This window comes from Morone saxatilis, unplaced genomic scaffold, assembly GCF_004916995.1.
Source record: "Morone saxatilis isolate NCDOM2014 unplaced genomic scaffold, NCSU_SB_2.0 Contig18, whole genome shotgun sequence".
Classification (NCBI taxonomy): domain Eukaryota; kingdom Metazoa; phylum Chordata; class Actinopteri; family Moronidae; genus Morone; species Morone saxatilis.
The window spans coordinates 14,399,107-14,424,903 of record NW_023339740.1 but is presented as its reverse complement, the minus strand read 5'-3'; the positions used below and the strand labels follow the sequence as shown (position 1 = coordinate 14,424,903).

The 25,797-nt window shown below is 40.8% G+C and overlaps 4 protein-coding genes across 11 annotated transcripts in view; 2 read left to right on the top strand and 2 right to left on the bottom strand.

Moving 5' to 3' along the window:
* The window catches only part of pbrm1 (polybromo 1), a 13,647-nt gene extending 12,379 nt beyond the window's left edge, over positions 1-1,268 (top strand). For 6 of the 8 annotated variants that reach the window (XM_035662137.1, XM_035662136.1, XM_035662134.1 and 3 more), the window contains 2 exons: positions 501-714; positions 860-1,268. In XM_035662137.1, the coding sequence (XP_035518030.1) occupies positions 501-714; positions 860-1,023 (378 nt within the window). In that variant the 3' untranslated portion in view covers positions 1,024-1,268. Of the gene's footprint in view, positions 1-500; positions 715-859 lie in introns of those variants that run through there. The other 2 variants (XM_035662141.1, XM_035662140.1) reach the window with 1 other exon arrangement.
* Positions 1,269-1,554: 286 nt separating this feature from the next.
* cse1l (CSE1 chromosome segregation 1-like (yeast)) lies at positions 1,555-11,260 on the top strand. Its single transcript, XM_035662184.1, has 25 exons — positions 1,555-1,643; positions 2,419-2,511; positions 2,669-2,811; positions 3,035-3,136; positions 3,239-3,384; positions 3,484-3,574; positions 3,701-3,808; positions 4,320-4,412; positions 4,532-4,699; positions 4,789-4,918; positions 5,042-5,107; positions 5,378-5,580; positions 5,714-5,798; positions 5,917-5,978; positions 6,071-6,207; positions 6,713-6,816; positions 6,949-7,046; positions 7,153-7,303; positions 7,418-7,626; positions 7,747-7,844; positions 8,297-8,382; positions 8,526-8,607; positions 9,291-9,437; positions 10,219-10,450; positions 10,577-11,260. The coding sequence occupies exons 2-25, from the start codon at positions 2,427-2,429 to the stop codon at positions 10,664-10,666; spliced, it is 2,916 nt and encodes a 971-aa protein (XP_035518077.1). The 5' UTR covers positions 1,555-1,643; positions 2,419-2,426; the 3' UTR covers positions 10,667-11,260.
* LOC118328440 (retinol dehydrogenase 10-B-like) lies at positions 10,865-14,620 on the bottom strand. The gene is made up of 5 exons (XM_035662185.1): positions 13,859-14,620; positions 12,287-12,385; positions 12,049-12,194; positions 11,835-11,966; positions 10,865-11,714 (listed from the first exon to the last, which is right to left on the bottom strand). The coding sequence occupies exons 1-5, from the start codon at positions 14,306-14,308 to the stop codon at positions 11,594-11,596; spliced, it is 948 nt and encodes a 315-aa protein (XP_035518078.1). The 5' UTR covers positions 14,309-14,620; the 3' UTR covers positions 10,865-11,593.
* A 5,283-nt stretch (positions 14,621-19,903) lies between these two features.
* Positions 19,904-25,797, bottom strand: part of LOC118328428 (potassium voltage-gated channel subfamily B member 1-like) — a 32,571-nt gene continuing 26,677 nt past the window's right edge. Inside the window, exon 3 of the mRNA XM_035662171.1 lies at positions 19,904-21,760. Coding sequence (XP_035518064.1) covers positions 19,904-21,760 — 1,857 coding nt within the window. The remainder of the gene's footprint in view (positions 21,761-25,797) is intronic.

Genomic DNA, 25,797 nt, shown 5'->3' with positions numbered 1-25,797 from the left:
AAGCAAATTCAGGCACTAGCCTATTGACCATTTTCACAGCTGGAAGGCATAACTTGGACTGTACTGTGATGATGTTCACCTATTCTACTGTAAACACCAAATAGTGTTAAAGTTGAAAAAGAAATGTTTTCACTGGGAGGCTGTGATGACGAATTGGCAACTGTAAGATTAGCTATGGTTTCACTTGAGACCAGAGTGGTGTCGTGGGACTCGGGAAGTGTTGTAATGTGTGCACACTACACATGTGCATGGTAGTGTATCGCTCTCTATTTTTAAATTGTAATCCTTTTAACAATCCCCATTTTTACTAAATGTAATTATAATGACATTATGTATTTTTTTCTGTAACTGAAATGGACCTTATTTTATATCCTCATTATGTAATCTGTTACTCTCTAAACCTGTCAACAGACAACTGGGTCTTTAATTAGATCAAGTTATTGATGAAGATGAATTTTGAATCCGATAAATAATAGAGTTCTCATAATGTTTTTCATTAGATGGGTTTGATGGGCCCAGGGCAGCAGGCTCCACCACCGTACCCGGGACATGGTCAGATGGGACAACCTGCGCTCCAGCAGCCCTCCACCCCGGTGTTTGTGTCTCCACCGGCCAAGTCTCAGCGGCTGCTCCACTCCGAGGCGTACCTCAGATACATTGAGGGCCTTACTGCAGAGTCCTCTACCATTAGCAAGTGGGACCAAACTCTCTCAGGTTAATCTTGTTTTCTGACTTCCTTTGATTAAATCTACATAAAATGACGATCACACTGCCTGACATAGCTTGGGAAATATGTATTTCTGAATCCGGCTTGTTTAACTTAACAAATAATTTTAACGTCTTGTTTGTGCACTTTCAGTTCAAAAACAAGATGTGCGCCTGACAAAAGAGCAGGAGAGCAGACTGCCATCCCACTGGCTGAAGAGTAAGGGGGCCCACAAGACAATGGCAGATGCACTTTGGCGAATCCGTGACTTGATGCTGCGAGACACCCTAAACGTCTGTCAGACGCACAACCTGTAGCATGCTTGTATTCTGAGCCTCTGTTCCCTCTTTACCTGTGAGACAGGAAGAGGATTAAGCTCACTAAAAGTGTTCACTTTGTGTTGTCATTTAAAAAATGTGTTTGTAGCCATGAAAGCTTTCTGTGTTGAAGCTGTTTTTTTGTTTTACATTTCAAATATGCTGTTCTAAGTGCATTATTGTTATTGACTGTCTTTCTGTGATGACTGCCTTCATGCTTTCACAAATAAAATGTGACGAGTTCAGCTTGTCTGTGATTCCTTTACTCAGTAGGACCTACAATCATGCATCACTGTAACTGTACAATGGCTGTGATTTGAAAAGGATCACATGAGTTTAAATTTAAACATCTTTTAAAAGCCACAAATTAAAATAGAAAATAGATATCAAGTATATGTATAGCATATTCATGTAGAGGAGGTTATTTGAAGACAGACTGATTAATGTAAACAGTTGTCTTGGTGATTCGATAAGAGACCTAGGAAGGGGCGTGTCTTACAGCATTCGTGTGACCACTGCGCCTGCGCAGTACACAGACCGCGCAGTTCCTTTTGCTCCAGACGTTTGAAAGCTGGCACGGTGAGCACGTCATCCCCTCCTGATTGACATCCACTGTAACGGTAAGACGTCCCAATGCTTCAACACGTACGATATTGAGGAATACGGTATTCAAACGTGTAAATTGGATCATAGTCCAATATCTTGCGAGTCAATGTGTAGTGTTCGGGAATTGGCTAACTTTAGGGTTAGCACTAAACACATTAGCAAGCTAACGCTAACATTAGCAGGCTGACTTGGAGGGACCGGCTGCTGGATCAGTCTATTCACTGGAACTGAGAGGTTGCTGTCCACGTCGCTTCACCTAATATTGTGCGTTCAGTTGTTAATGCGGGACAGTGGAGCAATGGATAGCTTCTGATGAATATAACTTAATAGAAGATCAAGTTCATGCGGTATCCCCACCACCATGTGAACTTGCAGATGGCTAGACAACCTTCCCACTGCTAGCATAGACACTACACTGCATAAACCGATCTGGAGTCAGCGGGGCCAACTGAGCTAGTGCCAGGTTGAGGCAATGTAGCCAGTCCGGCTAGGTTAGCTGCTAGCGAGCTAACGTCAACGGCAGACTGACTGTGTGAAAACTTAATGCTGGTATTAAGACTTGCTTTGACTTGTTAGATGGAGCAGTGCAACTCCAATACGTTGTAGTTACAACACGGATTATTTCTGCAACTATACACGGAGCACACATTAGGGAACTTGTCATGCAGTGTGATCTTACATACACACGTTTTAATAACGCGTGATTAAAATGTGTGTACAGGATTACTCAGCATCCATATTTAGTAAGGAAATTGTTCAATCAAGCATTCATTGTTTTCTTGCCCTCAGTTACGAGCATGGAACTGAATGATGGTAACCTACAAACCCTCACCGAGTTCCTCAGGAAAACACTGGACCCAGACCCATCAGTCAGACGTCCAGGTAATACAACTAGATAACATAGCATTAACTTACATATCTTAATACAATTTCGAAAGAATATTGTTCTTATTGACCTATTTATGATAAGTATTCACTTGATTGTGTAATCTCCCCTTTTTAACACCTGCTTGCTATTCATCTTTTCTTTCTTTTGTAGCTGAAAAGTTTCTTGAATCTGTGGAGGGAAACCAGAACTACCCCTTATTACTACTCACTTTACTAGAGAAGTCCCAAGACAACGTGATTCGCGTCTGTGCTGCTGTTACATTCAAGAACTACATTAAAAGAAACTGGCGCATTGTGAGTCTCACCGAGTAACTGCAAGTTTACATGTTATTGACTCTACTCAGACCTAGTTTGTTGTATGTAGTTATGTTTTACTGTATGAGGAATACTATATATAAAGATTTTTAAAGATATAATATATAAATAAATTAAAAACATAGTTGACCGTTGTCGTATTAGTCTTTTTGACCTGTGCATTGAGTTGACTATCCTGCTTTTGTGGTGTGTTTTCCCAAAGGTTGAAGATGAACCAAACAAAGTCTCTGATCCCGACCGAACAGCGATCAAAGCAAACATAGTCAATTTGATGCTAAGCAGCCCAGAACAGATTCAGAAACAGGTACATCTACATCACATGTCACAGTGCCTTAATGCGTCTGAATTTGAAGGTGTGAAGGAAGATGCTCAACCAAGCCCCTGTCTGCTTTTTATGCATTTCCAGTTGAGTGATGCCATCAGTATCATAGGAAGGGAAGACTTCCCTCAAAAATGGCCTGACCTGCTAACCGAGATGGTGACACGCTTCAGAAGTGGAGACTTCCATATCATCAATGGAGTGCTTCGTACTGCACATTCCCTCTTCAAGAGGTAAAGCTCACTTCTAAATGGTTTTAAATGTTTTTTTTTTATGATTGACTTCAAACAGATATTGTCAAATCTTTTCTGTCCCCTCTTGTTTTCTTTAAGGTACCGCCATGAGTTCAAGTCAAATGAGCTTTGGTCAGAGATCAAACTAGTACTGGACACATTTGCCCTGCCTCTTACAGAGCTGTTCAAGGTTTGTAACGGCTTGCAGTTCAGTTACCACAACACTATATAAAATCTAACAAATATTGAAATGTTTAGTTAAGATGGTATTCCAATATGAAGAAGTATTTATATTTCATTTTCTTTTACGCTGTAGGCCACTATTGAGTTGTGTCAGACTCATGCTACGGACATCAATGCCTTGAAGGTCCTCTTCTCTTCACTCACGCTCATCTCCAAGCTGTTCTACAGTCTTAACTTCCAGGTCAGTTCAGTTTGTTTTGTACTCAAGGCTTTGCTGTTTTGAAACTGCGTTGTCTTGTTCGTAGCCAAGGTAATAATGTTTCCCCAAACAACAATAGCACATCACAATTCAGACCTTTTTGTGAGCCGTTTTTCCATTTTGGTGGCATTTATTGGTGTGGACAGCTTTGAAGTTACTCTCAAGATCACTGTTGCCCCTAAAGGATTAACGTGAAGTAGCTGTTTTTGTCTTTCTTGATGATCAGAGAAGTCTCGTATTAAAAGCTGAAAATAAATTGCTTGCTTTAATTTTGTGTTATTCTAAATTGTAAATAATGCAGTCAAATAGTTCATCTTTAAAACATTGCAATAAATTTGTAATTATTGAAAGGCAATCACGCACTGCCACGACCACTGAAGTGTATGATGAATTTTCACCAAGAAGTCGTCACGTCAGCTTCTGTTTTATATTTATACACACGTTCAAGGATGTGAACCATTTTCCTTCAACCGTTCTCTGTATCATTACACAGGACCTCCCAGAGTTTTTTGAAGACAACATGGAAACCTGGATGACCAATTTCCACGGCCTTCTGACTTTGGATAATAAACTTTTACAAACAGATGTGAGTTTCCTCCTTTTTCTTTACTCATACAATACTCGTCAATACATTTTCAACACTGCCGTGCTATAAAATGGTTGTTAACGTTTGTTTGTTTTGCGCCTCTCATGACAACTCTGTAGGATGAGGAGGAAGCCGGTCTCCTGGAGCTGCTGAAGTCTCAGATATGTGACAACGCTGCCCTTTATGCTCAGAAGTACGATGAAGAATTCCAGCCGTATCTGCCGCGCTTCGTCACTGCTATCTGGAACCTTTTAGTTTCTACTGGCCAAGAAGTCAAATATGACCTGGTGAGAGAACTGATCCCTCACTGCGTTTCTGTGTTCTTCTTGAAGTTCACTTTCCCCCGTACTAACTATGCACCTCGTCTTTGTTGCAGTTGGTAAGCAATGCTATCCAGTTCTTGGCATCAGTCTGCGAAAGGCCACACTACAAGCATCTATTTGAGGACCAGAATACCCTCACTAGCATTTGTGAGAAGGTCATTGTACCCAACATGGAGTTCAGAAGTAAGTAAATTCATTTTTCCCAGAGTCACTGGATTGCATTTAGAAATGTTATCAGTAGTTGGACAGAAACATGTACTTGTATACTGTATGATACTGATCAGATTGTCTGTAATGCCTAATTAGGTGCGGATGAAGAGGCCTTTGAAGACAATTCTGAGGAATACATCCGAAGGGACCTTGAAGGATCTGGTAAATATTTTGATTATTGATTATCGCCTCCCCTAATGTTGTTATTTTTTCAATTATATGAAAAAATATGTAGTTTCTCCTCACATTTTGTGTTTGACTGTTGTTTTGGGAAGTGTCTCTTCTGGCATAGAAGTCAAACTCTATATGCATAATTATTTAGTTAGTTATAATATTTACATCCAAAGCTTCAGTCGAAGGTTTCCACACGCAAGTTAACAAAAGCGTGCCCGTGATAACCATGTCTCCAACACTTTCCCCATTCTTCCTCAGACATTGACACTCGTCGTAGAGCGGCATGTGACTTGGTGAGAGGCCTTTGCAAGTTTTTCGAAGGCCCAGTTACAGCAATTTTCTCAGGCTATGTGAACTCAATGCTGTCAGAGTATGCCAAGAACCCCGGGGAGAACTGGAAACACAAAGACGCCGCCATCTATTTGGTCACATCACTGGCGTCTAAAGCGCAGACACAGAAGGTATTGTTGACTTTAATTTACAGGGTTGTTGAACATACAACTGCTAATAAAACAAGCTCTTACTTCATGAACTGTGTTTGATATAAATAGAATAATTTGCTCAGTCTTTACATTGCTGTCTTTTTTTCACCAGCATGGAATAACACAAGCCAATGAGTTGGTGAACCTGAATGAATTCTTTGTGAACCACATTCTCTCAGACTTAAAATCCCCCAATGGTAAGAATACATGCTAAGAAGACATTTTCAGTATGCCATTGTTACAACAACTGGCTCACTAGAGGTTTGGCTTGTGCATACATATCCATTAACAATCAAGCATTCATTGTCATTGTAGTTAATGAGTTCCCAGTTCTGAAGGCAGACGCCATCAAGTACGTCATGATCTTCAGAAGCCAGGTACGAACTGTTACTTTCTCCATAACTTGTTGAATTTCAAAAGGCAAAATGAGTGCATTACAGAGGACTTCTTCTCTCTCTCTTTCCTCCAGCTTCCTAAAGAGCATCTGCTACAGGCAGTTCCTCTACTAATTAGTCACCTGCAGGCAGAGAGCACAGTGGAGCATACGTATGCTGCCCATGCTTTGGAGAGGCTGTTCACTATGAGAGGCCCCAACAACACGACACTGTAAGTATCAACAGTAAATTGATATTTTAATTAATTGAATTAATTTTCCACATAGCAAATGAGCAGTAAATGTACAGTGTATTATTGAAATATTCAATTGAGTTGTGATTTATGCTTTTTTGATCCTTAGAATACAAATCAAATCTTCACCCAGTGCAGTTTAGAAGAAGGCAAACGTCTCCATATTCAAGAACAATTCATAGTTGAAATAGATTTGGATTGATGCACCACATTAGATGAAAGCTTAGATTTATTAGTATGTGTGGAGTAATTGCCCATACTTAATATTGGGCAGATCACATATTATATATTAATTTGACTTTTCTCCAGGGATCAGTTGTATACTACATTCACCCACAGCACTGCACTAATAGCAGTCCTGTTTGTTTCACAAAAAGTTTTATAGACAACTGGGATGAAACAACGAGGCCAAATGCAGAAATCGGCACCAGCTTTTCGATTCATCTGTATATCTACTAAGCAATCATCCTCCATTTTTTTTCAGTATCACTCCTGCAGAGATGGCACCTTTTACTGAACAGCTGCTCAACCACTTGTTCAAGGCCCTGGCTCTTCCTGGTTCTGCAGAAAATGAATACATCATGAAAGGTAAAACTGACTCTCCTCTGTTGTCTAAATGCACCCCGTTAATGTTCCCCAGTCAGTGTCAGACCAACTCCAGATTTATTTTAAGTAGCCTCATAATGTCTTTCTTTTCTTTCTTTCTTTTAATTTTTAAAGCCATCATGCGCAGCTTCTCCCTGCTGCAGGAGGCCATTGTTCCCTACATTCCCACTCTGATTGGTCAGCTCACTCATAAGCTTCTCTTAGTCAGCAAGGTAACATACACTTTGTTACTATTTATGGATACAGATAGATTCACCAACATGGTTTGTTCAGGCGATGCACATGTCAACTAATCCAAAATCTGCCACCCATTTTCAGAATCCGAGCAAGCCTCACTTTAACCACTACTTGTTTGAGTCCCTGTGCCTGTCTGTCCGCATCACCTGCAAGGCCAACCCCACCACTGTCAGCAGCTTTGAGGAAGCACTGTTCCCCGTCTTCACCGAGATCCTTCAGAGCGATGTACAGGGTGTGTCAATTAACTATGGAACTGAGTTATCTACATGTAGATGATATGCTGATAAACACAGCCTGTGGCTGGTTAAGGCAGCTCCACTCATGCTTCCTTTGTCTGCTGTCGCAGAGTTTCTTCCGTACGTGTTCCAGGTGATGTCTCTCCTCCTGGAGATCCACTCCAACTCCATTCCCTCTTCCTACATGGCTTTATTCCCTCACCTACTGCAGCCTGCGCTATGGGAACGGACAGGAAATATCCCCCCGCTGGTGCGCCTGCTTCAGGCTTACCTGGAAAAGGGAAGTGCCACTATTGCTGGCTCTGCTGCAGATAAAATAGTGAGTTGATAACTCTGATTGTATCTCTATTTGTTTTTTTTTCTTAACATTTATACATTGCATCATTTATTCATTGTGTGACCAGTATGTTGACATATTTTGTGGCTCTTTCTTTTTCAGCCTGGCTTGCTTGGAGTTTTCCAAAAGCTGATTGCCTCTAAGGCCAATGATCACCAAGGTTTTTACCTTCTCAACAGCATCATAGAGCACATGCCCCCGTAAGTTGATTACAGTTGTGGTCTCAGTGTAAAATGTATCCATAAAATGTAGTACTAGCTAGAGCTGCATGATGTATACAAACTTCATTTTGCGATTATTTTGCCAGGTATTGTGATTGCCATATGAGTCACAGTTAGTGTGAGAATGATCATTTTTGTGTTGCATCACATTTAATTTTCAACAAACTGTAAAATCAAGATGTGATTTTTTTTGGGGGGGGGGGGCTGTACCAAACAAACCTGTTACATCTGGAGAACAAGAGCACTACAGTACTTTATTATAATTAATAACTAATATAAATAAATAAATTACAGCTGCTGTGATTTCCATTTTTTTTTTTCCATTGCGATTTCGCTAATATTTTGATTAATTCTGCAGCCCTAGTACCAGGAGAAATTGACCTCAAGTCATGTTTTGGTCATGACTTGTTTCTTTTTCTTTGTTTTACCAGAGAATCTATCATTCAGTACCGGAAACAGATCTTCATTTTGCTCTTCCAGAGGCTACAAAGCTCCAAAACCACCAAGTTCATCAAGAGTTAGTACAATCATCTCATTACCAAAATTGATGATCTGTTCATAGTTCATAGTGTATTATCACCAGTTCTATCATTCCCTACTGCCTTATAATACGGAGCTTTAAGTGTTAAAGTTTTCACTGGCTTACTTTCTTTCTGACAGGCTTCTTGGTGTTTGTGAACTTGTATTGTGTCAAATACGGGGCTATTGCGCTTCAGGAGATTTTTGACAGCATCCAGCCAAAGTAAGTGTATTTTCTATGTTACCACAAGATGTTGACAGAAAGTACACTGCTATCTGGCTGCAGTTAGTTAGTGGATTCATCCATCAGTGTAGTGTTTAGGCAGTGGGGACATGACATGTTCTATTAACCTTAATGCCACAAAAGATTCATAAGATAGCTGTCCTTTTAAAATAGATGGCCAAGGAGGCTACTCTAAGCCCTTTTTTTTAAGCTTGAAAGGTGGCTGATTGTGAAGGATGGAAGCTATAGTCAGCTTAGATTCACAGCTGTTACCATGGATGTCACAGTTAATGGTGAAAAGGGTGTTTCTAAACCACATCCTTCCTTCCTGCAACAATACGTTGGTCCCCAGTTGAGTGGACACAGGTTTATAGATTAGCTTGAATTGGATGATTGCTGACAATTTTGAATGTTTCTTATGACCAGTAGTGACAGAATGCAAATGGGAAGGGAGAAAAGCTTTGCACTGTATTTGGAAGCGAACTGTTTGGAACACAATGCATTTATATACACAATTATGCAGAGTAATAGCTTTCTGAAATGTCACCACCCTGCCTGTAGGACAGTAAATATGTCAAAGTCAACAATATTTCCTGGTACCAGTGCCGTTGCATTTAACGTAAGTGCAGAAGACCATTGGGGAAGTGTACTGTATTAATCATGTTTGCTTTGTTGTGTTGCAGAATGTTTGGTATGGTGTTGGAGAAAATAATTATTCCAGAGGTTCAGAAGGTATCTGGAGCAGTTGAAAAGAAGATCTGTGCTGTTGGCATTACAAAAATCCTCACTGAATGTCCTGCAATGATGGACACAGAGTACACCAAACTCTGGTGAGAAATCAGCCTGAAGGCAACACAACCACTTCATTTCTTGTATTTCTTTCTTACTTGGTTAAAGCACCTGCAGTCACAGGATTCTTCAACCCACACAGATGTTTTCACTTTCTTGATTTGACCTCTAATCCTGACTGTGTGGGCGTGTACAAACTGTGTTTGATTGACATCACCTTAAGCTTTCTGTTGCTGACATCATGTAGTTCCCAGAATAGCCTCACACACCTTTCACCTGAGGAGGGAAATCATCTGTTGTCTAAGACAATGTTGTTTTTCTGATTGATTTAGAATTTTAATATAAATCTTGGACTTGGGGAGTACCAGAGTAGGGAACCCTAATAATTAATTAATTAATTAATACCCTAATTAATAAATGACAATTATTAAATAACATTACAATGTGTAGTCAGAAGCTGACCTGTATTGTCTGTTGTGACAAGTGTAAAACTTTTACAGTGCTGTAAATTTAATGCTTTAGGATCAAGAAAATCGTGAAACTAGCACTTGGCTAAACTTTTCAAACTGGCCAATCAATCTAAACCAACTATCTCAACGTGTTATAAGAAGATGTAAATTAAGATTTTCAACATTACAAACATCTTTTAGACTGCAGAGTTACTTCCAAGTTTGGCAGGCTGGATGTATTGGCACATCTGTAATGGCAATATTGCATACATCTTTTTTATACAGCAGAAATACTCGCATTATATGTACTGAGTTACAAGTGATAATAATAATTTGTTAAACTAACCAGTCATTTGGGTTTGTCTCTGTTCAGGACCCCTCTGCTCCAGGCGCTAATTGGTCTATTTGAGTTGCCAGAAGATGACAGCATCCCAGATGATGAGCACTTCATCGACATTGAAGACACACCAGGCTATCAGACAGCATTCTCGCAACTGGCCTTTGCCGGGAAGAAGGAGCACGACCCCATTGGCGACGTTGTCGGCAACCCAAAAATCCTGCTGGCCCAGTCACTCTACAAGCTTTCTACTGCCTGTCCGGGAAGGGTATGTTGAGACTTGCACGAAATATTTAGCAACTTTTTTTTCAGTTACCTAATATAGAAAATAAAATAAATGCTAATTGAATCCAGAAATCAAATGAGATATCCTTGTCTCACTTCTTTGGTGCAGGTTCCCTCGATGCTGAGCACCAGCCTGAATGCTGAGGCCCTCCAGTTCCTGCAAGGGTACTTACAAGCAGCCACTGTGCAGTTGGTTTGAAACTGATGTGATGGTGTTCACATGATACGGAGATCACGATACACTGCAGGATTAGCCACAGTGACCTCAGGCCACATGACAGACCTGCTTCAGCTGAACATTAGTCTTTACAGATTTGGTTTGACTTGACAGTTCTTGGTGGATTTACCAGAGAAGTGATCATTTTGTCTGAATTTAAGGTGTGTTCCCTGATGGAAGTTTTTTTTAAGGCTTTTTAAAGATATGACCAAAAGTTGACTCAACTGAAATACTGTTTAGTGCTCGGGCTCTTTGTTTGCTGTGTGGCAAAGCTAACAAGGATTTGGAAATCAAGGTCTGATACAATTGTCAGTTTATTTCAATAACCGCAGCATCAGCAGAGGTATATTTCAGCAGTACTGTGGAACACTGAACATCTGAATCATATGAGAGGGATTTCTTTACTGCTTCTTTTGTATGTTTGAATTCCTTTTTACGGTTATGGAGACTAGTCGTGGCTCAAACATAATGCTTAATATTTTTCTGTTGCATGTTTCCCGTAGATTTGTTTATGTTTAGTCTTATGTTATGTTTCTGCACTGTTTGTTAATGTGAATAAAAAGAGGCACTTGTATAGATCTGTTGTCACCGCAGTCTCTTTTCCATTAGCAGTTTTTCTATGAATTTATGTTTGTTAATATTACTTTGGCCTCCAGTATAGAGGCTATTCAATGACTTTATTTTAACTTTCCTTTTCATAAAGCAATCCCTGACTGCCCTTCAGATCCAGTTATGGTTATTTATAACCAGAAATTACACAAGTTACCCTTCAGTCCAGTGCAAAAATAAATATATGGGGCTCTCCCTTCAGATGACAAATGAATGTATTAGGAATATACAGTGTAAGACTTTGGTTGTCTGCATTGGCCCATAATTTAACAAGGTTGTAAGATGGACTGTAGAGAGGGTTCAGGACAATTTGATGTGGCCATTGGAGGTCTTCAGTTCAACGTTCTTGATGAAGGGTAGCATGCATTTGTCACCTCCCATGAAGCGATATGTGGCCACATTTGCGTCCCAAGGTAGAAGTCTAGAGAAGGAAACATTCATTTATTGTCCCAATACTTCTCATCAATGGCCTGAACATTGCATCTGTAGGTGTAACCGCTTATACTGTACATGTCTGACAAATAACCTGATCAGTACTCACGCTCGTGTGAGGAAAGGGATGTACATAAGACGAGGAATGCATATCATTTGCTGTTCGGCTAAAATGGCTTTCATGGATTGCTGTACAGTGTAGAGCGGCTCCAGAGGGGGAATTAGACTCCGAAGCTCCTTCCTGGTAGATATAAACCAAAAATTGGAGAATATGGTATTTTCAAAGCAAAAAAGTTGTGAAATGATGAATGGTGGCATCTCACCTGATTTCACAGCCTGCAAACATCCCTGTGTCTACAATATAAGGGCAGACTAAAGTGGTTTTGATGCCATCCAGGTCCTCCGCTCGCAACTCGTGTGTCAGTGACTCGTGGAAACCGACAGCTCCAAATTTACTGGCACAGTAATCCTGGAGGAAGAAAGTAAATAAGAGCATTTAGTGGATTGTTGTATTCGTCCATTCAGTTTGTAGTTGAGGGATTCATTACTCATGCGTCTTACCTCTACACATGCAGTGCTGAATAGTCCAAGAGCACTGGCAACGGTTACAATGTGACCATGATTCTTTGCTTTCATCTGAGGCAGGAAGGCCTTTGTCATCTGTTAGGGTGGTTTAAATAGATGATATTAGCACCTTTTTTATAGAAATAGAAGAAATGGCCTGTTTAACCTATCAGACCCAGAACTGTGACACCCTGAGGCAAGCTCAAAATCTGCATGGATCACAGTTTGCACTGCCTCATAAAGCTGATATAAGTTATCTCACCAGTCTGGTATGTGAAACGTTTTGTGGGATGGGAATCAGATGAGGACATACCCTTATGTTTATCTACCTATAAACCAAATATGTTGGAATATTTCAACATATCAGCCACTTTATAAACAGCTGATTAGACTTGTACAGAAGTATAATTGTTTATTTTGTCATATAGTTTGCTTTCATTTGCTTATATGAACATGTGTTAAGGAATATGCAGCATAATATCCACTGAGATGACAGTGGCCTGTTTTAATAATTGTCTGTCTTAAAGAGGGACCTTGTGCCAAAATCTTATTTGAGACTGGGGCTGTACAATAAATTGGAATATTAATGAAATTGCAGTATGTCCAAGTGCAATATCCAAATTGCAGAAGGTGCTTTTTGATGAAGCTTAAATGTGTTTCTGCATAATAATGAAGTTGTGTAGTGCTGAAGAGATGCCCTTGGCCTAAAAATCTTGTTTTCCTGGTACAGACCACAACTAATGAAACACCATCATGATTTTAATAGTTTTTTTCAGTAAAAATGAAAATTGTGACACAAAATGATCAATCCCACTAATCATGAATCCTATCACAATTGTAATATCTGTCAAAATAATCACAATATAGATTTTACTATATCATTCAGCCCTATTTGAGGCCATTTAAGCAGAGACAGTGCTCATTAGGTGCAGATTTTTACATTTAAAAGCTGGGGCCATGTAGTATTGGTATACAATACACACGAAGTGGGAGCAACTAGGGTTTAATAACACAATGTATTCCCATTTCCACACACACAGTACAGTGGGGTCTGTGGGAGCTGCCGACTATTCCCAACAGAGAGACATTCTTGCAAGATCAGGTGCATTAGAGTTTTAGAATGAGCTGTCACCGCCCGCCCACTGCACGTCTGATGCTGATATCCTCCATATTTCCTGCTAATGAGCTTACCCCTTTATTGTACCAACATGAGTGAGGCTCTGAGAGGATCATGGGTATAGAATCACATGCTGTCTTAACTGGTGGCCTTTATGGGCTCCTTTTTTTATTCTGGGGATGAGTGGATAAGAGGTTACCGCCAATTTGTAACCTCAACTGAACTTGGACACAGTCACAGGGACATGCTGTAGTGTGTACCGACTCTGCTTCATCTGATCCCTTCACACATCAGTGCGCTAATACTGACCCGAGCCCGGCGGGGAGGACCGCAGTGAATAGATGTTATGTAAGCCGTGTCAGGCTGATCAGATGATGTGAGCTCCGTGTCTAGCGTAAGGGGAGATGGATAGTTTCAATCGTGCGTAAAAGACGCGCGCGTCAAAATCTCACCCAAAACAGCGCGTGGCAGTTCACCAGCAGGGTCCTCTCCAAAAGCTCGTCAGGACAGTCCAGCAGCCTCCTTCCGGCCACCACGCCCGCGTTGTTGACCAGCATAGACACCTCCCCGACCTCCGCTCTCACCTTGGTCGCCGTCTCATAGATGCTGTGACGCTTGGAGAGGTCCACCGTGTACGTGTGCACCTGGACCCCCAGCTCCCGCGCCAGCTCTGCGGTCTGCTCGTTGGCAGCCGTGTTGCAGTCCCAGAGCACCAGCTGCGCCCCCTCTTTGGCAAACTCCAGGGCGAACAGGCGACCCAGCGCGCCCCCGGCCCCCGTTATCAGACAGAGCTCCCCGTCAATGCACTTCAGCCTCGGCCGGAGGAAAGTCTGGAGGACGGCGTTCAGGATGGAGTAGGTTAGGTCGATGAGCATCAGCAGCAGGTCCACTATAAAGATCATGATGCTCCGGTCCGGTCCTGTTCCTCAGGAGATGTTAATGAGCCACACACAGGCTGAGCGCCAAGCTTTGGAGCAGTTGTTTCTCTTTGTGCTTTGGGATTGGATGAGCATTTTATATAACGTGTGTGTGCCGGATTAGGACGCGGACGGATGGTGGCCACCAATAGAAAGGCTGTTTGTCTGATGAGCTGACTGACTAACCCGTGCACATTCATAACTCATTCATAACTCCTTCATAACAGTGGCTGAGTAAGACTGAGGCAGGGATTAAGATAACACTCCAGTGCCAAACCCAGCATATATCACACTGTATGTTTTAATGTATGCATTGAGGGTGGGATGTTTTAATGCATCCTGTGTGATTACTTGAGCAGGTCACATATAACTTATTACATATTTGTTATTTAATCAAGTTTGTTTCTGAGTCAAAAAACTTCAAACCCACCAGCTATTTTTGGACAGCCATACGTTTTTCATGCTTTAAATGGTCTTTATACAGAAGAATACAAAAGACCATACATTTCAGGGGCATCAACTTTTAATGTTCGTTTTCTGCTTGAAGGATGAGCTCACGTTTTTCAATTAATTCTTCTAAATTTATAAAAGGAAAATATACACTTGACTTGTCTGATTCTGCTGCTGTAAGTATAAATAATAATAAAGTATAAAAAATGCCAAACATTACCTAGTTTGTGTAGTAGTGTGTTTTCTCTCTATTTTATATCATTGTAAATTGAATGTCTTTGGGTTGTGGGAATTTTTTCAGTATTTTCTGATACTTACTACTACTACTACCAAACAATCGATTAATTGGTAAAATAATTTTTAGTCTCAGCCTTAAAATTAAATAAATTAATGATAAAATTAAACTATTCCCCATTTTGCTGGTCCCTGTAGAATCATCACTCACCACACTTTCTTAGACCCTATGAACTACATTTATCACCTTTTAATCCAAGCTATAAAGCGATAATCTTGTTTTACTCTTTTATTTTTACAAACTTAAAGCTACATTTGTTAATATGAATGTGTGGAGTGAGTACTTTAATATTTCTGTTTTTATTTAATACAGAACGTAACACTGGAGGGTGCTGTTGTATAAAATCTGCAGCCTCCATCTGCAAACAACAAGTTCAGTCATTGCACAATCTCGCCGCTCGCTCTCATGTAATGTATTAATTCAGAGGTTTCATAAAAACAAATTTCACTTAATAAAGTGAGGCTCGTAGCACCAAACACTTTATTGTTGTCTTTTATTAAGCATCAGACAGTAAAAGGAGAAAATTGCTTCAAAATTGCAGATCATAGACATTTTCCTATAGCTTCTCAGATGATATTTACAAGTTCTGTGTGTCAAAGTTTAATAGCGCTACATGCGTTGAACAACAGGAAACCACAAAGATAATATTCTACAAAGTCAACTGGTACAAAGTATGAAACTTTACAAAACAAACATTTCCCCAGACACAGTAAGGGCAGCATACAGACCTGTGTGAGTTAAACAGAGGTGATCAATTCCCTGAAGAAGGGGGAAGATTTGGAAAATTATATTACCATGTCCGTATTTGGCTTAAACCTCTAGTGTGGCATATTGTTCTTAAAGAAAAGGACAAAGGATGACATTATTATAGCTTGTGCTTTTGGAAATTGTACTGGAACCAATGAGTACCTTTGTATGTTGACATTTTTATTTGCATGGTCCCTAGACAGCAGATGATTTAATATAGAGAAATCAATAAAGTGCAGTTGAGAAAACAAGAAAGAAAAGATATAAAAAGCAATAAAGACATTGTTAACATTCCCAGGAAAGATTTGTAACCATTTAAAATAGTCCATGGAAGTAAGTCCATTGTGAGGAGAGGCTTAACTCCAAACATTTGTCAGTATTTACTGCATGTCTGACTGTTGTGTGATGAATGTTAATGAATCTTCACTGTGTAAGACACCCTCCCTTTTTATCTTTCTAGTCTTTTCTTCTGTTTCTAACGCCTTGACAAGTGAAAGTTATATCACCATTTGTCAGTTTGACATTTTGATGCAGGGCCGGGCTGCAACAGATCCTACACACTAGTGACTGTATATTTTCTCTTTTGTCAGACTATTTTGTCAAGTTTCTTCCTCAGAACTTCATGACACCGTCTGACCAAAGACATTGCTGTAACTGAGCCTTTCCTGCTGGCCCAGACCCTCCCTTTGCATGCCCGGGATGGTATTTATAGAATCACAGAAATGAACACATCCTCAACTGCCATTTTTGCATTGTCATTCTGCACAAAAGACTCAAGCACGAGGCTGGTCCTTGTAATGGAAAAACACACGAGTGCTCTGTGCATAATCTGCATCTCTGTGACAGAATATGATGGCAATTGTCCTACCCAAGGGGATGCTTCACCTCCTAAACAAACTAAATAGAGCTGAGACAGCTTGCACATAGTGATGTTTTGAATGATCGTATTGTCTGTGTTAAAGACTTGAAGTTGGACATGCAGTGAAGGAGCAAAGTGCTACAGCCATCGTTAGGGATGTCAGTTGTAATCGGGCTGACAGCTCTGCTGCACAGCTCTCTCTGTCACTCACCACTTGTTCCTATTCCATTCACATTTCACACTTTCTCCCTCCATGGGAGAAGGTGGCTGAGGTGAACATACACATCATAGCAACAGCACCTTAGTTTCAGGCGCACATTGCTGTGGTCATGCACTGTCTTGCTGAGACGGGTGCATGTTTCTATTAAAAAAGAGAGCGAAATAAAGGGATGATAATTTGAAAAGGCCCACAATCAAGTTTTCTGTTTACCTAATTTCTTCAATAATTCAGTCTTCAGCAGACTGAGGCCACAGGTGAGGAGGGACAAACATAGATGAATGAATGACGGAATGACTCCATGAAGAGAATGCAAACGCTGTTATATTACCTATATTTGAGTCTTTAAGGACTTCATCTGTACAAATTAGGCTCCTTGCTCGCATCAACTGTGAGCCATCCAGTCATCTCAAGCATCACCATGGAAACAGTGGTTGTTCACTCTGTTGAGTGAGTCGGCATCTGTTTGTTTTTTGTGGATTGGGCCTTTTTCATGTAAATGTTCGGTGCATTTAATGTAGCTGCACGGGAGACACATTACAGGGAGAGTTGTGGATATCTAATATAGCAGTCTGAGAGATTGATGACCCAGTTCTCTGCGTGTTTATTTGCTGTACAGTTTGTTTAAGTGTCATTCGGGCTCGATTAGACAGGGTTCAGTGACAGATTCAGTATGCAGGGCAGGCGTTAGTTAAAAGCAAAGGCACAGAAATATCTAATTCATATTATGTCTAATGCTTGCCAACAACCATACAGAGTAAATACTACTTTTTTTAAGCATAAAGATTCACTACTAAAAATAGATGATTTCTAGCATGCTTGCATGATATGTTGTAAAGTTAATAAGGGTTCCATGCTTGCGTGATTAATGTAACAAAGAGCACGAGAGCACCTGATGAACAACAGATTGGTCATATGTCTGGAGTCAGGTGCTTACGAAAAAGCAGGCTGCAGGATATTTGGTTGAACTAAAGTGGCCTACAGACACACAAGATACCGCCATGCTGTTTGTGTGCTTGAGAGGCGAGTGGTACGTAGCTGCGAGGTGGCTTTACGTCTGTAAGAGATGTCATGTGAACTCATATGAGCATAATGTTTTGGATTTCTGAAAGCGAACCACTTGCCAAGATCCATAGTGTGTAAATAATCAAATTGTCTTTTGAAACGGATGTAAAATAAAGTGCTGTGTTGTCTCTTCATTTTCCTTCTTTCCTCTCTCTTCTTTTCCCGTCAACAGCTTTCTTCTTCTGAGGCCAGTCCTCTCATCTGTGCATTCTCTAGCTTACATGTTTTTGCCGAATGAGCAAGTATGGCTCCCTGAAATATATCAGATTCTGCTGTTTAGAAAAGGAATGCTTACATTTCTAACATTTAGAAATAAAACAGTAAAACTTACTATCATCTGTTAGAGTTTTCAGAAAGAGCAGTTCTTTGGTTCTTCACATTGCACAAAGGATAGAGGAACAGACATGTACAGTGTGACAGTAGCAAACAACACAAATTTATCTACTACAGTATATTGTCTAATAAATGCAACTCCATCAAAATAATGCAGTACATACATCGTAATGCAAAAGTATGAGATTAGTACAATATATTTGTCTAGCAGAGTCCATTATTTTAGAAAATATCTTAAAAATATAAATTATTTTGATACTTTACCTTGTACAATAAATGTGTTTTCTTGTTATATTCTACTTTTGTAGTTATACATGTACAATATTCACACTCCTACAAAACCAGAGGTTCAACATAGAAAATCTTTGTGATTTTCAATGCTGTCTGTCCAGCTATAGTGATGCTCATAAGCACTGTCATTTTTTATGAAGTTCAGATTATCAGCTACAATAGGAATGATGACTCCTTCAAAACTCCTTTGAGAAAGTTTTGAAATAACACAAGACTTTTGTTTGACTTTCTCCAGATTCAAACTGTGTACACCAATCTGAGGAACACACAAAGACATTTAAGAAACAATCAAAATAAGTAAACAAACAAGAATAAAGAGTTGTTCATAATAAAAATAATTATCATGTTAAGGTGCTCTCTCTTGCCAGCAGTTGGGCACAATGGGAACAAGAAGGAAATCGATGGATGCAGCCTCACAGTGTCTCTCTGTGTTGTCGAAATGTATTCTGTGCAGTAAAAAATATCGACGAGCAAGACACTAAACTCCTGTGGAACAGAAACAGACTGACACACTTGATTCTTCTCTAGTTCACACTTAAGACAAGAGACCAATAACGCTACATAACAATAAATATACTGTATATGAAAGATGATCATTGTACACACTTATATATGTGCTGTCTATCTGTCTGTCTGTCTAACTCTCTCATACAAACACAAACATAAAACATGGGTAACAACATAAACTAAGGCCAGTTTTGAGGAAGGAAGTTAAAGGAAGCAAACTATACATTTTTCCACACTGTTGCCTCTGTAATGTCATAATTACACATCGATAACCATGACTTAAAGAAAAATGTAAGTTCCCCCTTCACACTACAACATAGTTGTTTGGACTATCTCAGCTGAATGAGTCTCCCACTTTGCAGTACCATGTTTCAGTGCCCTCTGTGGTTTGCTACTGTTTGGACAGCTTTTGCTATAGTGGCTTTAAAGTGGTATCCAGGGTCAGAAAAATAGGTTTTTGCTTATAAAAAATTATATTTTGTACTCTTAAAACTAGGCTGTAATTATTAGATGATAATCTGGGCTAAAACAAATGTATAAATAGTAAAAATTATCAGACGGGTGTTCCTTGCTTGTCCTCTGCTAAATTAATTTATTCAGGAGTTCTTGGTAGCAAAACACAAAAATCTTTCCCATTGTCCACAACTATTGTATTTTCATGGGAGCTGCACTTTGTATTGTAATTTTTTTTAATGTTCCTGCAAATGTTTTCAGTGCCTTTCATATTTTTGGGAAGTTTAGTTCACTGTGCTTCTTTTTTCCCTCTCTGCCTCCTCCTCTCCTTATTTCCTCTGTGGTCTCTCATTTATTGTAACTTTAAGCGTTAGAGTGACCCTTCTCTCCCTGAAGTGGCTGTAGTTCCTGGACCACATGGTTCTCCTGCCCTTCTAGTGGCAGTGTGTTGTTCCCCAGCTTCCTCTGCAGGCCCTCTGTGTGGTTGGACCCTTTCTGGAAGCTGGAGTGATGGCCAAACTTGGGGCTGGCTTTTTCCAGGAGTCTTTGGGATGGGTTGGTGCCTGAACCATCATGCAGGTGCTCCTCCTCATCTGTGTCAGCATCAATGAATTTATTAATAGATGCATCGTGGAATGTGAAGATGCTGGGCTGTAAATTCTCCGGGGGTGTCTTGGTGGGTGTCCTGCTGCTGGCAGTTGTGTAGACGGAGACCTCAGGGCTCTGGACTGATGAGCTGTCCGAGAGGGCCCCTGTCCCTGAATCCTCCCCACCTCTGAAGTTGACCTTGAGTGAGCGGCTTTTTAGTGGGTTTTTGAAGCGCGGACCTGTGGAGCTGTCAGAATATGGCCTGCACTTGGTGCTTTGTCCTGTCTGGGGTGTAGTGTTGCCCTGGGATCCTTCATGCTCATTCTCCAAGGTGGGTTCCAGGCTGGGGTTGGTGCTGACCCTCCCTGGCATGTTGCTGACAGGGCTGTGGGAAAAGCGAGAGCTCTCAGGGAAGTCAGTGGCACAGCTGATGAAGCTGTCAATGCTGGACATACTCCTCATGTCTGTAACTGCTTCTGCTGTGCTTGACATAGGTTCAGTGGGGATGCTTTCCATCTCAAATTCAGCTCTCTGCCTAACTGCTTTGGACAGCGGCCCTTTTTCCTTGCTGTTGAGGTTTGGTTGTGACTGGGTCTTGGCCATTTTGTTGTACATCTCTTCCAGTTTCTGGGCACTAAGATGCTGAGGGCTGCTAGAGGGCTTGGTCTGCTCTTGGTAGTTTGGTTCAAGGGTCTTGATGGGGCTGCTGGGGCTCATCTGTGACTTCAGTTTGAGTGCCCCTTTCGGCTGACTAGGAGACACATGATTGTCATGAACCTTCTCCTTCTTTCCTTCAGCGTTTTCCACCATTACATCCATTAGTTCTACACTGCGGCCAAATGCATCTTTAAGGTTCATAGAGACAATGCTACCATTTCTCTTGGCCCTCTCCAGAGCCTCCCTTCTTTTGATGGCTTTCTCCTGCCTCTTTTGCTCCTTGTAGAACTCAGAGAAGTTATTCACAATGATGGGGATAGGCAAGGCTATTACCAGTACTCCAGCGATGCAGCACAAACCTCCAACTATCTTTCCCAGTAGAGTTTTTGGGTAGATATCACCATAGCCTACTGTTGTCATAGTAATGGTAGCCCACCAGAAGGAAGCAGGGATGCTTTTGAACTTGGTGTCCTCTTCATCCTTTTCTGCAAAGAAGACCAGACTGGAGAAGATCATGATGCCCATGGCCAAGAAAAGGATGAGCAGGCCCAGCTCATTATAGCTCCTCCTAAGAGTGAAGCCCAGAGACTGAAGACCTGTGGAGTGACGAGCCAGCTTCAAAATACGCAGGATACGCATGATTCGGAAAATCTGAACCACTCGACGGACGTTCTGAAATTGCAGCACACTCTTGTTGGATTCGGTTAGGAAAATGGTGACGTAGTAGGGCAAGATGGCCAACAGGTCGATGATATTCAGAGGACCCTTAAAGAACTTCCACTTGCTGGGTGAGGAAAGGAAGCGAAGCAGGTACTCCATGGTAAACCAGGCAATACACACAGCTTCCACGTGGGCCAATTGTGGGTTGTCTGAGGACTGCCCAAACTCATCGGTGTCCTGCAGCTCCGGAAGGGTGTTCAGAGACAAGGCAATGGTAGACAACACAATGAAGAGGATGGAGACAATTGCCAGGATCTGAAAAAAAAAACAGAAGAAAACAACAATGAAAAATACTCTGGAATACACATTAATGTCTGAGGAATATACGCCAGTGCTGTACCCATCTTGTGCCATTTTCTAAGGATACTGTTGTTGGTCGGTACACCACTGAAATAGATCCAGATGGACTGATATTTAATTTTCTACAGACATTCAAGGTCCCCAGAAGATGAATCCTACTGATTTTGGTGATCCCTTGACTTTCCATCTAGCGCAATCATCAGGTCAAAATTTTAATATCTCCAATGCTTAGTTTTTTTTACCATATCCCTGTAAAACTAAAGATATTTCCATCAGTCTTAGCTGTACGTGTGTTTAGAGCAAATTGTAAAATATTAGCATGCTAAATTTAGAACGCTGTTCTGTATAACCTCACAGAGCTGCTAGCATCTCCATAGACTGTTAGTCTTGTTTGTGTTCTTGAGGGTGACTTTAAAAAAGCTCTCCTATAAAAAGTTTGAGGTGTGTAGGTCAGGTGTTCAAATACTTATTAGGATGTGCATAAAAGATATGGATGTCTTCAGACTAATTGCCTGCTATCCAGTCTTTTCATCTTTGTTGAATAAGCTGCAAACATTTGATCATCAGTACAGTGATGAAGATTAAAAGATCATCACTCAATATGCAATAACTCTGAAGCCATCTGTTTTGTGTTTGTGTGAGGGTCCTTCTCATTACCTTGAACCTGTAGTTGGCATCACAAGTTACGCTTTCAGTTTGAAAATGATCACAATTATACTGACAGTAAACAAGAAAAAGTAGGTCCATGCAGTATTTCTACACACTATGCATTTTAAGGAGTAATTTCCCTTTTATTTGCATTTTGCAATGCTGAAAGATATGTTAAAGGTTGAATGTGACAGTGGATGACCAGTGGAGCTATAGTTAGCACTTGCCCGCCCCTGAACTACATGCTGAAAGTCAAAATGCTCCACCAAAGTGAAGTGCTTTAACGATGTCAGAGGAAGAAGGTCAGTCCCATGAGAAATTCCATTTTAACGTGTCAAACTGGTGTGATTCCATTTGTGACGCTAAATTGCTTTTCAGAACTGGCTAAAATATCCCAACTAGTGATGGCATTTTCTGATGATATTAGTTCACAGCCCATTTAACTTTCTGGCTACTTTATCAAAAGTATTCACAAAATGTCATGTCAGCATTTCAAAAGAAATAGGGTCAAAGCTAATGTGATCTCTGGGGTGGATGTTTTTTCTTCTCTTCAAGTTTTGATATTACAGAGACAGACAGTGAAGGAGGGAGACGAGAGAGACAGACTTTCAGATTGTATTGATACATTTTTAAAAAACCCTGTCCATTTATTTTTAGTCTGCTTCAACCCTTCAATGCCCAAGGCTACAAGATAACCACAATGTTTTCCTTGTTTTACAAAGCAACCCATGCATGGTCAGTGAGCCTGTCTGACAGAGACCTCTGAAGCATTGAGCCACCTACTAATGATATAATCTGCTGAGCACAATAGGGTTTTGTCATAGTGCTGGGGATTAAGAAGGCCACACAGTTGTGGGTGTGTAGGCGTGCCACACCTATTATTCCTGTCCCGGAGTAAGTGTGAAATCCAACACAAGGTCACTGTGGAGGCTGTGTCCCAGGCCAGTGGCGAGCAGGATTATTCCCTGGCACCAATCCATACCATAAGCTTTAATTAATCTTGACAGGTGACTGCTTGTACACCTACCTTGGCCTTTGAGGAGAGAGGGACTAAAAGCAGAGCTGCAGGGGTGGAGGTGAGAGAGGGCAGGAGAAAGACTGGAGTAAAGGCATTTCAACTTCGGCAGCCTAATAGTTCAGCTGTGACAGTAAGTTAAAGGGCAGACAAAAAAAATTAACTCCATCAGAGCTTTCCCTGAAATAGCCTGCCTACCGGTCTAGATCCCATGAGATCCAAGTGATGGATGAAAACTCTCAAATAGGACCCATTAGAGGTAGATTCCTTGTTACTGAATAATCACACCCAAGAGAATAAAATAACCAATGTCAACATGAAACATCATCATTAACAGTAACAGACAAAAGTTAGAGTCAGTATTTTCAGTGTTTTCTGAGGATGGAGAGGTTAGATAGGTTATCAGAAAGTCTGGATAGGTTGGAAAAGGCAAATGTGCTTTATGTGCAGCGATTTAGAAGCAACTTTTTAAAAGACAGACAGCTGAAAGGCATTGGCTAGCCTCAGCTCTAAAAAGGAAACCGCACTCATCAGATCAAGACTAATCAAGCTTGACGCACTGACCAGGCCTAGATGTCGCTAATAAATCATGCTGAACACAAAAGACACTGAACCAAGGTGTGTTTTGTGTGTGTGAAGAAAAACGGAAGCATGACTAGCTCCACCTCCCAGACACTTCCCTCTCTTACTCACCTTTTCCCCTCCCACCCTGGCAGCATGCCACTGGGGTCAGCCAGAGAGGAGATTATAGGGATGTGATCTCACAAAAGAGATAGAGTGAGAGAAAGAAGTGTCTTCTGAGGACACTGAGCACAGTGACAAATCTGTGACACAAAGGGAATGAGGCAAACCCAGCCTTTGCTTTGCAGCCGAAATGTGTGAGTTTCCTTGGTTGGGCAATGTGAGTTGAGCGTGTATGTATGATTTGTGCATGCGGGGGTGACACTGTTTCACAAATGAGGAAATGTAATATGAATATCTTCATATAACTGCCAGACAGAGCAGAAGCATAAGGAGAAGAACAGACAGTTAGAGTAAAATGAGTATTCTCACAGTGCGTATAAAAGGCACTAAAGTTGAAATGCAATTGGCTGAATATATTTTACTATGCAGGAGAGACAAAAGAAGGTTATAGTTAGTCTGTTGTTACCTCATTAGCTCCTAATGACAAGCACTGAGGTCACAAGGACAGCCCATCCCACTTCCTGTCTGCATAAATGGAAGATGAATCTGATCAAGACTGCTGTTACTTCTACACAACACTGACTCATCTTTAACACACACACACACACACAACACACACACACACACATTCACTCCATATTCATTTGCTCAGTAATTAGCCACAAGCCTCCCTTCCCCACAGGCCAGTAGGCAGGAGACTGAATATTTAATATCCTCCTGAAGTGCAAGCTATCCTGTCCTGGAAAAGGTGTGTGTGAGTGGGTGCTCACTGGGCCATGACGGACTACAGAGCCAAAGAGCTAGCCTAGTTTTCACACTGCTTTCACCACACAAGGTTAGTTCTGCTTCATGCTTGATCAAAGGAGAGATGGATAGGGAAGAGAGTTCCTATAAACACACAGCCGGAGGTTCCTCAGAGAGGGACCGTCCCATTAGGATTAGGAGTTCAACAATTACCTGGTTCCGCTTGTTTCCCAGAAGTGAAAGCAAAGCAATTGCAGGTTTTATCAACAGCCATCCTCTGGTCCTGCACATCTCTCACAGATACATGATAGACAACCTATCTTATTTTGTGCTATGTGTTTATTTTTATTCCTCTTGCACCTTTAACTCATTCCACTCACACTGAATGTAACAAATAAGGGCAAAAATACTTAATAACTTACTTTTAAATACTTTATCTATCTGTTGATTATAAAAGACTTTGCCACACTGTTAAAAGTTGGTTGTTTCAACTGAGGTTATAATCAAACTGGATTTGTGGCGGTTACAGTCGGTTATAGAAGGGATACATTATTGCTGTAGAAAAATATGAATAGAAACATATTGAAACAGACTTTCATTATAATTTCTACTTCTCAGCTATCCATCTGTTTGCTGTGTATGTCGGGTCTGTGAGGGTTGTACTTAGCCAGAGAGGTGCTTTGAGGTAAATGCTAACGTCAGCAGGCTAAGATACTTGACAATGCTAACATGCTGATGCTCAGCAGGTGTGTTTACTATGTTCATTATCTTTGTTTAGCGTGTTAGCATGCTAACATTTGCTACTTAGCACTAAACACAAAGTACATCTGAGGCTGATGGATATGTCATTAGTTTTGCAGGTATTTAATCATTAAACAAAGTGAACTGAAATATGAACTGA